Source organism: Montipora foliosa, chromosome 2 (genome assembly GCF_036669935.1).
Source record: "Montipora foliosa isolate CH-2021 chromosome 2, ASM3666993v2, whole genome shotgun sequence".
Lineage (NCBI taxonomy): Eukaryota > Metazoa > Cnidaria > Anthozoa > Scleractinia > Acroporidae > Montipora > Montipora foliosa.
Window position 1 is genome coordinate 3447904 of NC_090870.1, and position 16145 is coordinate 3464048.

A 16145-nucleotide genomic window follows, 5' to 3' on the forward strand; every position below is an offset into this window, starting at 1 on the left:
AACGGCGCGATGCGACATCACAGAAACACCTCTGTCAATGACCTTGAAATCAAATAATTGAGACATTCGACGACACACGTTACCGTTGCATTAGGAAATAAATATTGCGCCGCAGATCACTGCAATTTCCGTGTCGAAACAATTAGCTTCGAAAGGTCGCGGACTTGCTGTCAAGCAAGATATTGAGGTTCACGTTGCTAACTAAGAAGAAAATCGGTGCTCGTCGAATTTTTCGAGGAAAGACTCGAACAGGATTGACAGGATTGCACTGAGGGTCAACTTTCAGCAAAACAGTTATTTTAATCTTGAACTGTTTAAAACGGCAGACAAAGTCAGCCGGTTCAACACGTCGTTTCCTTCCTTGTCAAGGCCACAGTTTACGTTTCTTAAGTACAAAAGTTAGAGTTAATGTTGGAAAAGACGGCAACACTAGAATCCGCTGAAACTTCCTTTCAAGGTTCAGGACACCTGTAGCAGAGAAACATCGAGGAAGACGAAATATCGGCGGAAACAATGTTTAAATTACCTAAATATTTTCGGAGACAAGAACGTGTTTACACAGCCACCTTTTCGACTTTGGTAGTAAATTTAACGATAAATAACATCCACGCCTCGGCACGACACTTTCTGAACAGTTTGTATTATTATTCTTTTAATCCAGTTAAATTTTAAATGAAGAAAGTGGAGGTGCTTGTAACAGATAGGGGTTAAAATGCGCATATCAAAAACGCAAAGCTTCGCTTCGGCGGTTTCCGAATACAGATAGGTGTCGTCGAAGACGGTTTATCGCCGACTGACCTAGTGAAGGTCGTCAATTTGTCACAATCGTCTTTGTCAAGGTGTAATACAAAGGGAAATAAATGATTTGTTTCTGTTATTTACTGGATAGGAGATATATCTTGACCTAGTCGCCCCCAAACTAAATAACGTGAATTAAATATTAATCTGCAGCATACCTTCTAATTTTCCAACTGACAAAGTTGAAACTTTGACGACACTAAACCGCGAACACATCAAAAGCTATTTAAACGACTCTTTAATTTTGTATCATTTCATCTTGTTTGTCTTGGACATAAATCTTTTGGAAACACACTGCAAGAACGAATAATTCACTCAATTGCTTTTAGCAACTAATAATTCAGCGACCATTTCTGTCTTGGCCGAGGCACACATCGATCAAGCAACTTAAAACTTTAAGTTGAGCGAATGAAAAAATACTTTAACACATAGCTAAGCTACTGGTTTTTATGAGTAAAGGTAGTAAAAATATCTATACTATACAACTCCTATCTTACAACGAGCTTTACGAAAAGCTTGTCAGAGCGTCTAAGCGGAACTCTATTTACATTCAACACTATCGCCGGTACATTCGTAGTCACTAATCTGTTTCACTCTTGGAACAGTTCCTCCGCAAATAGTTATAAAATACTGTATGTTTCTTCAAATGCAACAAAAATTCGTTATAAATGTCTACCTAAAATGTATTAGAATAGAAATAGAAGGTTTTAAGGCCTGGAGCCTGTATTTTTCTAAAAAATTATGTTCAAGTAAAAACCTTTAGTGTTCTTCTGAAGAACGAACGCATGAGTTTGGACGAACTCGCGTGGAGCTCTTAGCGCCGTAAGATCCTCTGCTTTGTAATTGCTGCTCTACGAGCAGGGAAGGTAGGGCCAGCTCGTTGGTGTTCCGGACAATAACATATCCCTAAGAAGTGTCTCGATAGGAGTCTTACCCACGAGACGTACAAAGAAAAGCTGTTCCACAATGGACGAATTGATGCTTCGCAACGAAGGCAGTCTCAACAGCAGTTTTCCAAAGCGCGTAGGTTGATTGGGGTATTGGTTTCTTGTATACTCCTCAAGAGCGCACTGGGTCTTTTCTTGAAGACTCTCAATGTACTGGGGGTCAGTGAGACCGGACGCATCTGTGAAAATACAATTAAACATAGTATTGCTACAAACTCGTTCGTAATGTCGCCTGTGCAGCACGGAGGAGGAGAAACACACACTCTTGACTCTACTGTAATGTTACTATTAATTTACCAAAACAGATAAAAGGCCGTCAATGCCCGCAGAGAGTCATCAATAAAATATGAAGACGTTCCACAAACATCAAGCTATTACCATCCCCCGGCCCAAAAGATTTTTCTTACGGGAGGCTCACCTGAAGTAAACAGCACGATAGCTTTGAGGCAAGCAAATTCTGCAGCATCCACATGAAGATTGCGATATTTCTCGATCTGTTCCTGAAATATCCTAACGTTATCCATGAAGGTGACCATCCTGTCTGGCGACATATGGTTCGAGTGGATACCAGCGGACGCAAGAAGTGGTGCAACTTGGAGAGGCATCGGACATTGGGCGGCGTTGAGTACAAACAACTCACTCCAAACCAAACGTAAAAGCGCCACTTGATCTGTAACTGCTAGATCCGGAAAGAACGGGATGTTACGAGCCCATTCGACAGCACTGAACAACAATCGCGCTGCTAGCTCACAGATGTTCTCAATGCCCATTATGCCGCACGGCATGTTCATGCCCTGTTGGAATCGTGTGGTGGGGTAAGGCTCTGCTCGGAGTAACAGGCTGATAAAACCCGACAGAAACGAATGCCCATTTGATACATCATTGCCGTTCAGGGCCGAGTGTTGTGGACTCGGCTGCGGTACTTGTGTTGGAGGGATTCGACCTCTTTGAACGGCTGTCGAGAAAAGGTGAAAAGGTTCATTCAACATCTTACTCATGCACTTGCGATGAACACTTAAGACTTACTATTATTGATCGGCGGCAAAAGTGAGCCACACGGATTTATAATTGCTAAATGATAATTTCTCACCCGTACCCTCGCGTCTCATTCCGACTTTGATACATTTTCTCAAACGGCAGTACTGGCACTGGTTTCGATGATGCTGATCTATAGGGCAATTTCGTGAAGCACGGCAAGTGTAGCTGAGGTTACGGCGAACGCTCCGTTTGAAGAACGACTTACACCCCTCACAGGTGAATACTCCATAGTGTTTGCCTGACGATTTATCCCCGCAAACGGCACATTCCACTTGCTGCACATTTTTCTCAGTCGATTCTTCTAATGGTTCTGTCTTCTCCGTGCACCATGTTTGAGCAGGGACTCCGGCCATACCACCCGGCAAATTAAGACTGTGGATATAATTACAATCCAACAGTTAGCGTTGGTTCAAGAGCGCGCGCGAGCACAATTGGATAACGTTTCCGCGATCGGTCGCTTCGCAATGGCGAAGGATTTTTACAAGACGGATATCAATAACGCAGAATTACAAAGGCTCTGCTGCGCGAATTGACTTACTAAACTTAAAATCTCGTTTTTGTCCCAGCTAAGTGGCATATGTAGGTTGAAAGGGGCAGCCGCAAAGAGGACATACACAAGCGCTGAATGTAAAAACAGCACTCGTGTCATGTCTGAAAAGACTGAACTTTGACATAATCTGTTGGAAATGTCGGGTTTCCCTAGCAACTCATTCTATATATGGTAGGCCTGTCAAGATTGAGTTCAAGGGCTCTTTTTAAGAGAGCCCCAGGGCTAAGGAACGTTTCGCGTAACTGCCCGTCACTTGCCACGAAGGCGAAATGATTGGTCGACAGTATTCAGTTACGCTACGACGAACACTTCTTTGTCTGAGCGCGAGTGATAGGAGTTTTATTTTAGGTCTACGTAAAGAGCCTTGAGTAGCTCACGCTGTTTAATAGCTGCCCCTGGGCGATGTGGGGTCCGCAGAAAAGAAATTTACAAGTCAGATTGGGAAAAAATACATTATCAAGGCAGCTTGCACAAACGAAGTTCGCATGACAGCGACACGTGAGCTCCTTTATTGAGTAAACAGCAATTTAACACCTAGGCATGCGAAAACAGATATCACGAAACCCAAAAACGGAAGACACGTACTCAAAAGACCGCCTTTTTGGTAGCATAAGCTTCCTAGTTAGTTTCTCGCTTTGTTGATAGTCACGCCAGGAGATACAATAGCAAAATCTGCCTCCCCTTGTGAACCCTTCACCCAAGGTCTTTGAAGAAGAAAGAAGGAAAACTGTTCATCTGACCCGCATGCGAAGATAAGACAGCCTGTCATCACACGCTAAATTAAATGACAAGCCCCTGATAACGGAACAAAAGATTTGAGGTGGATAATTTTCAATGTACCTCAAAACATACCCAAGGACACGCAAGCTTGAATATTTACACAAGCATTAGACAATGTATAACTTTAAATCGCCGATCAATGCTACAAGCTGCTGGGTGCTAAGAGTTGGCGCAGCCTATGTACTAAGACAAAAATAACCGCTCTATCGAAGAAAACGACGCATCGCTTTCTGAGTCGTTTGTTCGTATAGAGGAGGAAAATGATTCGAAGACAATTTACATAATTAAGCAGTGAGAAATGCCGAGAAGATGCGACAAAACAAGGATGCTTACTAAATTCGACTGACCGCCCGCCCGCTATCACTCATCCAATTCGTAATATAATTAACGCGAGTCACGCAAATTTCACAGTCTGAACTAACTGCTTTAGGGGATTACTCTTGGTGACTTTTGTTAGTAAATAGACTCTTTTATCCTGTAAAAGGCACTTTCAATATTTTTGCAACGAAAGTAAACAGTCTGAACAACAATGAACTCACGCGCATCGCGGTAATTTTCGAGTCGGATCCTGCAGTACATCCAGACAAACAGTCTCTACGTTGCATTCTTATAATAGCTTACATTTCATGCGGATAAAATTGCACTATTACGAAAACACGAAAAGCTGATGACAATAGTTCCGAGACAGCTCGACGAATTGTGTTTATACAAAATTCTATTTAACTTTGACACGATTCAGGGGGGGAAGTGGTATCTTCTTGTTTCTCTTTTGTTAAATTGTAGCTGACATCCGAAGAAAAAATTACAGGGACGAAAATTTTGAAGGCCTTCTCTTTCACATTGTATTTTTAGTGCATCGAGAAGGTTTAGGAATTATGGCTGATGGAATCGACTGACTGAAAGTGATAATTGAACTCCGTCTGTCCTTTTGTTCAACTCTGCTGACTGACTTGATGAGGTCAATGAATTATTACTATTATTATCATCATTATTATTATTATGCAATTCGAATGGCGTGCTTCATCAGTTTTAAGAATACCACAAATTAAATGGCAGAAATTCTGACGTTACCTTAGCTAACTCGCTGACTTCTTCCGAATTGCATCGCTGAATCAGAACTGAACTGATTGTCATTTCCAAATCCTTTCCAACACACGCAGAAATTGTGTTGTGATTATATAGCAAGACGAATAATAGATTAAGAGGAAGAAGATAATACACTTGGGTCAAGCGAACTTTCAACAAGTTAATGCCAAAGGTTGAAACATTTAATAGTCTGAGTATAAAATTACTCAAAGATTACTGAGAAGGAAATACCACTTGAGTTTGGGTCAAAGAGTTTCATTGGTCAAGCGCGACTCTAATCAATTCAAGAACGTGACAGAATGCTAAACTCCCACGCAATGGCCTCGCTTACGCAGACTTCCTTGTACTGAATAGTGACCCGAAGCCCTGTTATGTAAACAAACAAACCACAGGACTGACTTTGTTTTCTTTAAGGTTAAATCTGAGCAATTTACTCGCAAATGATTCATTTAAGGCTGTAGTTTTTGTGTTGATTGAGGGAAATAACGACGGCACGGGTTTGTATTATGACGTTAACTTTTCAAGGAAACATGAAAATTTTTGAACTTTTGCTTAAGAAAATAATATTACAAACAGTGAATGTTATCTTTGAAAACACGGAAAGTATTGATCCAAGGAATAGAAAACGATTATATGGGGATAGAAAAACCGCGCGCCACCCTCGAATTTAATCGATTAGTTCCAAAATACGTGGATAGAATGAATAATTCAACTGATGTAAATTAGGTGTTCTCGAAACAGGCAATATTCTATAGTATGCCCTCAACGAAAGTTCGTGGTAATCTTAATAAAGAGTTTTACCAATTTTGAAACAACTCTGATCATTCTTAAAAAAATTTCTTGGAACAACTCTGAAGTGTTTTAACATCAGTTTCGGATTTTTGTTTCCTATGTTTTCGGCGGCCTTTACATACAAACAACTTTTCAAAATATACTTAATGTCAGTTTCTATTTTCATATCACTGGAACAATCCTTCGAATTCACCATGAACTACAGGTGGAAAATAAATTTGCAGATTCAACCACCGTAATTGATACGAATCAGCATTCTAGTTTTACAACATTGAAAAAACCTAATAAGACTGTCTCGTGATAATTCTCCAACGAGAGTCTAACTTTTGACTTTGTGTTAAATACGAAATCCTCTCAGTTTCTCATACCATTGCCAGCACAGTATCAGACGATGTGAATCGTGACCAGACGTTATGTAATGAAAACTGGTTGTAGGAATCACGTCAAGTGTGACCTGAAAATCGCCTTTAAATTTAAAGAGGAAAGTCCGGTATTAAAATTAAACAAACTTATGTCCATTAGTAATCTGTTTTTTGAAGGAAATTTTACGTAGTTCACCAAAGCAAAAAATTGTCAAAAAGATGGCATCTTTATAGCTTAACATTAATTTATCCGCAGAAGAGAAACGCAGAAAAAGGAAAACGTCAGCTGCTCAGAGTAACAACGTTTGAATTGTGCCCGACGGCGGCCTCATCAGTCATTGGATGGTGGGTGGGCAGAGATACCCTTCCAACTGATCCTTGGTTCACTCAGCGGTTGTGTTGGCTAAAATCGCTTCGACGGGGCCGACAGAATCGCGTTAATTGTGTCAAAGATGACTACATAGGTCGTCCTTCCCAGATCATTGATACCCAATCAGGAAATTTGAGGACACAAACCACCTTTCTTTTTTTAAACAGAAAGATGTTTAAAAACGTTCTCAAATCTTCAAAACAAATTTGCTGTGAGAAACAACGGATTTGTGATTCATGCTTGATATTTGCTACTTATATAAGCTGTTATTTTTTTATATCATCAACAACCATCGGTTAACGAGCGGATTGGATCTGCTGAAGAACGGCTTCCTGTTCTTAAAATTTCTAATAAAAAAAACAGTTTAGACGTGCCCTTGGTTAAGCAGCGTACTAAAAATAAAAAGGATGTGTTTCACGTTTCGAAAATGAACAATTTTATAGGATTTTGCTGTAAGCAAATTGTTGAACGGAACGCCCTCACTTAAATCAATGATGGCGGAAAACCCTCAGCTTTTGACCGCTAAGTAGAGACGGCGGAGTTTCACTTAAATGAAAGCAAATATATTACAGTAACCATTAGCGCAAACCGCCTACATTAACCATTGGCATGAAATTTTAAGGTAGAAAGTGTTAAATGGCATATTCTGTCCTGGAGAAGAAAAATAATGGCTCTACTGAGCTTCTTACAGAGGCCCGTAGTCCACTTTCCCCCTGATATTGCACAGGATCGAGCTGAAACGTCCAGAAACCGACTTCAAAGTTTTTGGGAACAATGGTCGTTTTAATACTAGAGACACATAATTTGAGCAATTTATTTTAATGCGCCTTTTATTTCGCCATATAATTCGTCTTGTACAGAGACGGCCGAGAGACGCATTATGCGTCTGGACGCGGATACAAATCGTTCAATGCATCTCACTCGTCTTTAAGGAGAACTGAAGGGAGGCGTGAGACGCATTCGGTTCGTCTTGACGATCTCAATCGTTTACTACGTCTTCAAAGAAGCATCACACGATTTACTTAGCCTGGACACATCACAAGTTGCCCAAAGTCGTTCCTCAGAAATTATACGTCTCTAGTATAAGAACGGCCAATCTCATATCTAGTGAAGAAAAATCTGCTTCTGTGAAAACGACTACACAAATTTACACTAATCATTTTAATCATACCAATTAAAATTGGTAAGAGGGTAAGTGTTTAAAGACTTAAAACCTGAAAACGTTGACTTAAAAAAAAGGTGATGTATGCTTTGTTTTCGGATGTGACTTTTAAAAAAACTCACCGGTGCAACCATTCTAAAATGAAACACAGATAACATTGGCCAAAGAAGGTTTCCTGTTAGCTAACTTGGCTGAGTTGGCCGGGAGATGAGATTGGCATCAATAGACTTTTGTAAGCCATTATGGAAGGGAAAAAAATTTGAACATCACACGTTTTAAACCAAAGGGGAAAAATTAAAAGACCCTGCGAGATAAATGCTAATGGCTGTTTCTCCTCAAACGCCAGGGAAAATTTACGGCTTAACAGCTTACGGCTTTTTGTTGGTAAAGTTCGTTATCTTGATCATACCCGTCTAGCGCTAAGAGAAGCTGTGTGCAAAATCGAAAGAATATATAAAGTGAAAAGAGAGATTGTGACCATGATAATCAATCATTTACTTAGCTATTGCCTGCACCAAAATAAAGAAAAAGCAAATACATTTTACTAGGATAAAGACCAACTACTCAGTGAAAAAGAGATTTCGTAGCAAAATCAATAGCACAAGAAGAATGCACATATTTGATAGTTGGTTGCAGAACAAGAATGGAAATTTTCAAATGGATCTATGGCAAAAATTTAAACTGTTCGGTGATTTTCAATTTGTTTTACACAAATTTTGGATGAGGAATACCCTGTAATGATCTGGCTCTAGGCTTGAGTGTTCCGAAAAACAGATTCAATATTTATTTTAGTATATATTGTTTTAGAAAAAAACAGTGACCAAGCAAGAAATAAGAAACGATAAGAAACCTTTCACTGAAATGTTTCGTATTTATTTTCTTAAGCAAGGGAAACTGTACGAAGTAAAATCAATTCTGTCGCCCTTGGCCATTAATGCTTAGCTTTTAACTTATCCGTAGGTTCGATTGATTTCCAGACTTTAGTAGTATATTCTTAGCCAGTGGAAGACAGAGTCACAGAAACGCCGTACAAAGTTTGATTTTCGACCTTTTTGGTTACTGTTTGCATAACAAGCTCCAAGCTCCATATTCACATGATTTTCTACTAATTGGAGCCCAAAGCAAGACGAATTGGGACTTGCGTGCACATGTTTCCAGCGCGAGTCACAGGGCTGCATATATTATTTTCTTTGCGTTCTGATTGGTTCATTAGTTTGAGTGCATCAGTTGAGATGTGTATTTCAACGTTTGGTGATTGGCCAAGAGCATCTTACGCTTGTAGAGACTGAAACGAACCTGGCTGTCACTAACTATTTACAGATGTCATCTACACCTGGGTGGACTAAGACATTGTGGAGCAAAGTTTCTTGCCCAAGGAAACGAGTTCAAAACGATTGCCTCGAACCAGCAAACCTGGAGCACAAAATCCGTTGCGTCAACAACTGAACCACCGCGTACTGTGCCTCCACAAAGTGTAGAAGTGATGTCGGGTATTTCGAACAACTGACACGATCCTACTTTTAGTCACGGATTCTTAAAAGCATGTTTGTTCATTTCCACCTGCCACAATTATAAAACCTTGAAGGCGTATTGGTGAAGGGGTCGGGGGCGGATATTCTAATCGGGGACGCGCCTCACTCGCCCGCTCCGGTCCCCCCCCCCCCCCCCCAAAAAAAAAAAAAAAAGAAAGATTAACACTTATTTCGATCAGCGACAAAGCAAAATAACCTTTACAGCAAAACCTATCCGAGGACATAAAGCTGTAACCCGTGTTAAAAAAAAACACTGGCTTTGAGGACAAATATCTTAATAAAACCGTTAATCAAATCATCATGCATCAGTGCAATACAACACGTATTTTCGTTCAGCCTGATACAGAAAATTTCTGCACAAAATCAGGAGACTGAAATAGTACAGGGCATGTGTAACCTACTTAACATTCCTGCTTTTCTTTTAGTGTTAAGTATTCTTTTCTTTGATCCTGGTTCAGTCGGACGAATCAGTTGGGGTCAAGAACTATCTAAATTAGCACAAAAATTCTTTTTTTAACTTACGAGAGCAATATGATCCATGGAAACCCCCATTGACCACAAAAGGTCATGAAAATGAAAGTATCAATTGTAAGTTGTTGCATGGGAAACCGGTTGGTATTTTTTTAAGCGGGCGCCTATTGTTGTTGGTGAAAACACGTATTTTCACATGAATGTGCATCTCGCATTTTCTGGTAAATCGTATGATCTGCTTTGGATGGCTGGAATTCTATTTCTGAAATGTTAGCTCGAGTCCATCTCTTGTTGCGCAGTTCCCTTAAGGGCATTAAAATCTTGTTCCACAATGAACAGTTAATCCGTTTATATTGTTACCTTGGAAATCGATCCTTCATTCATACTGCCAATAAATCTAACAAAAGTAATTTAAACTTTTGACATTTTTTAGATGTTTCAGTGTCATCTCCGACAACCGCGCATGCCGACCTTGGCTTAGGAAAGAAGAAGTGTCGAGGGCCAAAAGTATTATCGATAAATCTGTTCTAGATAACCTAATTTCTTTCTGTTATCTAAGTCCGTTGAGTGAGATGCGAGAGCAAGTGGAAAATTGTTGAACTGCCTTCACACTCAACATCCCTTTAATGACATACATCTGTTCCATGAACCATAAAAACACAGTGGCTCTGCATGAGTTTGTCGTCCCACCTCTTTGCACTTCGAAAAGAAAGACTGCAAGTTGGCTTATCTATAGCATGGAATACGGTTTCTACGTAAAACTAAAAAACCAACGGCTTGCGTAGATTGCAGTGCAAAAAAGGAAACTATTCATCTATGATTTTTTTTTTTCAAAAATGAGGCACCACGCCCTGAAATAAATCGTTCTTAATTAGTTCGGACATTGTGAGCACGCAACTTCGTCCAACTGGTCTAAAAAATAGAACCGGCAATTTGTGGTTGTAGGATAATGTTACGTCAGCTTTCAACACCATAAAATAAGTGAAAACACTCTGGTAGAAACATAAACAAATAGCAGTGAACGGCCTTCACTTGACTCGAAGATGATGATAAACTTCGCCCGGGCTTGAAATACACATTACTAGAGTTCAAACTGTGTAAAACAATTCAATAAAAAAAACCCCAAAAGAGTTAATAGAATACTTTACACAGCTCATGGTGGTTATTTGGTCTCGTTTGTACCACATGGTCAATTTTTTTTGACATTTTCCCGGTTTGGCAACCTTTGCAAAAAAATGATAAGGGTTAAAGCAAATGATTTACACCCTGATCCTGATCTGACACAAGATAAATGAAATGGCCTTCTGGAGATCTTGCACCTTGACGCGGTTTTTTGAATTGGACCTCCTTAAACCAGCCGAGCTCTTACAACAGGTCATCGTTGTGCGCGCACACAGTGTGAAAGATCGGTGAAACACTCAACTAGTATCCGTTGTATTGTCTAATTGTATCGTCTAATTTAGCCATTTTAACTGCACTTACCAGTCCAGTTTCGATTCAACTATTTGCTTCTAAAATCCTATTGTAAATGAATGGGAATATCTCCACTCAGAGGGCAACACTAAACACTAAATGAAAAGAGCAAGACCAGAGACAGACGCCAAGCAAATCTGATAAAACGTAAAACGATCATCACGTTTTATCTTTGGGCTTCTCTTACTCTTTTTTCCATTCCCCACTCGTCTTATGTAACATAACTTCAACAACAAGGACACTTTTTCCCAAGATACTTTGCGCCCTTTCGTTTAATGATACCCGCATGCGTGAAAACCAGGGAATAAACGATAGGATGGCTCGTGCACAGTGCAAATAGATGTAATAGATATTTTAGGGTTTTTGTACAGTTATTTATATGATTGCTTCGTATTTAGCGGCATACCTGAAAGCTAGCTAGTAGCTAAGTGTATTGCCCACTTTAAATAAAGTTTTGATTTTTTTTTTGCAGTGAATAAAGGGAAGCTCTGATCGGAGTTCGCCTTTTTTAACACGTAATGCAATCTTTGGAGGAAAGATTTTGTCACGGACCAGCGCAATGTCTGCGGCTACGACCTTTGCAAATAAGCACGACTTCCCGATCAGTTTTCAAAAATAACTGACCTATTACAAAATTACTTAAGTCTGATGAAAAACAATAATGATTATAATGATTTGTATAGGTAACCGCATTATTTTGAGTGCAATACTTCAGCACGATTAAATTATTTCAAAGACGCACGCGATTGCAATTTGTAGCCTTTGAAAAAAAATTGCAATTACTTATTTATTCCAATTGCACGAGAAAAATCATGTGATTACTTATTTACAATATACATGAAAAAATTCGAAATGGTTTAGCAGAAGCAACGCACGCTTGTCACGCAACCACGGAGAAATTGCGCCATGAATTGCACTTTCTAGGGCTGTCATTTGATTGGCTATCAATGCAAAAATTTCACCTTTACTGCACTAATTTCAACTTTCTGCACTAACATAATTTTCCTTTTCTGCACTCTGTTTGGGATTATTAATGTGCTCTCAGCCAATCAACGCACTGAGCTGAAATTTTTGCACGCATAGTGATTTAGCAGAGAACGAAAATCAAAGCTTGGGTACCTTGGGTAATCTCCTGTGAAAAGCGCGCAGTGCACCTTGGTATAGAGTCTTAAAATCTTATATTCGTCTGTGAAATCTCAGACAAGCCGAAGCGTCAGCTATACCATAAATACTTTGACAACCAAGTTACACAATCCTCATTGTCCCTTCCTGAGCTATTATCGTTTTACGAATATGATTACAAATTGTCGCATTCAGTTGTCAGCAATCGTTATGTATTTCTTGTCGGTGGGGCAAAGAGAAAAGCGGAAGTCTCTAGAATAAATCGGTGTTACATTGCAGATGAAAAGAGAGATTGGACAAATTTGAGTAATGCGATCCGACTCCAAGTTATCTTCTTTTCACACACCTCTGTGACATTCATCGACATAAATCTGGCACTGTCAAATCAGGTTTTACTATCTAACGCAAAGTTCTAAATATTTCGGAATTCTAAATGCTTTGTAATCCAAAACGACCCCTCACACCGGCCTCAATTATATAATTCACTGAACAGATCAGTGCAAAAACAATTAACCTCCGAATATTGATTTGATGATCATCTGCCGTTCGTCTGACCGGTACTATGTATCAAGTAGTCTTTGCGAATTACATAATTTCCATCTTAGGAGCACTCCATGTGGATTCGTGTTTGACTTCTCACCGAAAACACGTGAGGAACGGCAACTTTAAAACAGAAGTGTGGTGCAGGCGTGCATTCGATATATTTGAGTTCAAGTTATGCCTCACCTGTACGAAATCAGTTGAATGACTTTAAAAGAAGAATGACTGGAAATAAATGCCCTCAAACACTGAATCCACCCTGCCAGTGAGCTAAGCGTAGAGTAAACGGAGTCTGATATGCAGAAACTAAGAAATCGGAGTAATCGCCCACGCATCAGACATGCGGTATGAATTATATGCAAAATGGCACAACGCCTATTTGATGAAAGCAATGAACAAGCGAAGCGCTGAAACAGGCATTTGCTTCTTTGCTCCAAAGATCGATGTTTGAGGTTTTTCGGTCATTAACCCAAGACTTAATTGTTATATGTTTCTTTTACTGCTTTATATGACCTGTAGGGCACTAAGGATAGTTCTAATTTTAGTGTCAGAATTACACATGATCGGGATCAACGAACTAAGCAACAGTTGTAGATATCCTTCTCACTAAATTAAAAGTGATACAATAAACCTTTACAAATTACCTTAAAGAGGTGTTTGTTTCCTGCGCCACGGTTTTTGCGGTTGTTTTCCTCGGTCAAGTACGGATTCTCGCCAGGAGAAGTCAAGGGACGCTCAGATCAAAATTGTAATGTGATCTGGACAGGATGAGTCTCGTGACAGACGGAAATAACACTGGACACGCGCTGGGAGAAAGCAATATCCGCTTCAAAAAAATCTACAACGAAGAAATTAACAAATAAAGTAATTCGTATTAGAAATCTATATCTTAACGTCCGACCACCATTAAATCGAGGTTTTCATAGACGATGCAGTGTGTAGTGAACAGAAGAAGAGCTGGTTTGCATCCATGCACCTCTCCTAGTGAGCGCTGTCTGACATCTGTGGCGGCAGAGACAAACAGACACTTGACTTAGAACTTTCGCTAACTAATACACTGATTTTTCAACGCATATACAAGGATCAAGCTGGGAAAATGCTTGACGAAAATTTTGTAAATTAATGCTAAAAAATTACACTCTGGAGTGGACCCTGGACCTTTAACTTTCATCCCACGCGTTCAGTATGCAGTAGACCAGCTGATTTAGTCCACAGTGAAGTTCAACATACGTAGGGCTAAAGAATGCTACATTGTTTGCCAATGATGGACCAGGTAGAATAGGAATTTGAAAAATGTTGGTTTTGACTTGAGAAGAAGTGGAACATGAACTTTATATGCTGCCGCCGAGTTTCCGCCATTGACGACTAGTAATGATGAACTTCTTATTTTCATTCGTTTGCTGCATAACACAATTTTCTTTAAGAAATCTAAAGCGATACGTACGGTAGTTTGGCCAACAAATTAATATTGCTCTAGATTATGAAGTGACAGGGAATTTAGCACAAGCCGTGCTAAGATAAAAAAAAAAAACCTGAAGAAAACGTTGTGATAAGAATAAAATGACTCCGGGGTTAATAGAACTTGTGGCAAGGAAACACTCTCAAGGCATAAAGCAGATACTGAGACGACTTAATAAAGACTTTTTGAAAGACCTACGGCGACATGGACTCCGTGAGAGCAACACTGTCTTGTCTCTTGCCTGATTTGAGAAGTATTTACAACCAAAAGGGACTGGAGCCAAAATTGTTACCATTCGGTTACGTTCAGTACTATGCACCGTCTTGCACCTTTCTCAGTTTAAGGTTACTACTCGTGCCAATTAGGGAGCCTAAGCAACGACAAAGGCCACAGCAACGAGAGCGTCAGAAATTTGCATATTTAGTGAGCAAAAACAGCAATTTCCCAGGGCCGCTGTCTCCCCATAGCTGGAAAAGGGTCAAGTTACACCAGTTTTCAAAAGATGATGAGCTTTCTAAATCTAATTACAGGCCTATTTCAATATTACCAGCGATCAATACTACACTGCAAACAACTAAATTCTTATTTTAACAACATCCTTGCCGACAAACTGTCTGCTTAACCTAACGCAAGCACTACAGTTGTCAGACAGCATTTCTCCTCCAAGTTGAAGACTACAAAGACTGTCTGGACAAAGATCTCATGGTTGCAGTCATATCAATTGACCTCTCAAAGGCTTTTGACAGCTTGCCACACAAGCTTTTACTAGCAAAACTTGAAGCCTATGGCCTACTAAACAAAGTAGCAGTTGCCCTACTCAAATTAAGACTAACTGCATGGACGGCAACAGCGACTGCAGATTGGTGGCATGTTTTTCACTTGGATGGACCTATCTAGAGGAATTCCTCAAGGAACTGTTCTGGGCCCCCTTGTTTTGAATATCTTTATAAATGACATTTTCTATTTTGTGAAGCAAGCCCAGTTAAATATCTATGCGGATGATCAACAGATTCATGCTTCTGGCCAAGATCTTGATATACTTAATGAAAAAACTGATTGAAAGTGAACTGGCTACAATGTTTATGAAATTCAAGGAGACTATTGCACGACTGATAAAACAACGCGAAAATGTATAAATACACATTTTCGTGTTGTTTTATCAGTCGTGCAATAGTCTACTTGACTTTCATAAATATTTTAAAATCAATTTTGATTGATTACGATCTTCTCTGATCGAACGCTGAGCAAGACTAATCGTCCACGGTTTTTGCAAAGGTTTAAAACCTCAACTTCACTGGCTACAATGGTCAACTGATATGCACTGAATGGTCTGAAGGCAAAACCAGAAAAAAATCAAGCCATGATACTTGGCAAGAAGAATTACGAATTTGGCTTCAAAATCGGAAATGTAGCTATTGAAGAAGGAGAGCACAGACTTGCTTGGTGTAAATTTGGATAACAAATTATTATTTTCGAAACACAGTATAACTAACATATGTGCCAGGGTACACAATCAAATACAAGTGGCATTAAGCGATTTAGACATGACTAAGGTGCCACTCTCCGGCCTTAAGAGTCCTCATGTGTCCGATGAGGATAAGTAAGAAAGTAATTAAGTAAGTAAGTAAGTAAGTAAGTAAGTAAGTAAGTAAGTAAGTAAGTA

The 16145-nt window shown here is 39.6% G+C and overlaps 1 protein-coding gene across 12 annotated transcripts; it reads right to left on the reverse strand.

The window, feature by feature from the left end:
- Positions 1 to 624: 624 nt before the first annotated feature.
- On the reverse strand, positions 625 to 14234 carry LOC137992094 (COUP transcription factor 2-like). 12 transcript variants are annotated; one of them, XM_068837197.1, is made up of 5 exons: positions 14161 to 14234; positions 13668 to 13861; positions 2836 to 3155; positions 2164 to 2700; positions 625 to 1924 (listed from the first exon to the last, which is right to left on the reverse strand). In XM_068837197.1, exons 3-5 carry the CDS (start codon positions 3134 to 3136, stop codon positions 1650 to 1652), a joined length of 1113 nt encoding a protein of 370 aa, XP_068693298.1. In that variant the 5' UTR covers positions 3137 to 3155; positions 13668 to 13861; positions 14161 to 14234; the 3' UTR covers positions 625 to 1649. The 12 variants fall into 12 exon arrangements, with proteins under 12 accessions (XP_068693298.1, XP_068693304.1, XP_068693297.1 ...); XM_068837203.1 differs by having other exon boundaries at positions 2842 to 3155; positions 14182 to 14224; XM_068837196.1 differs by lacking the exon at positions 14161 to 14234 and having other exon boundaries at positions 13668 to 14024.
- Positions 14235 to 16145: the final 1911 nt, after the last annotated feature.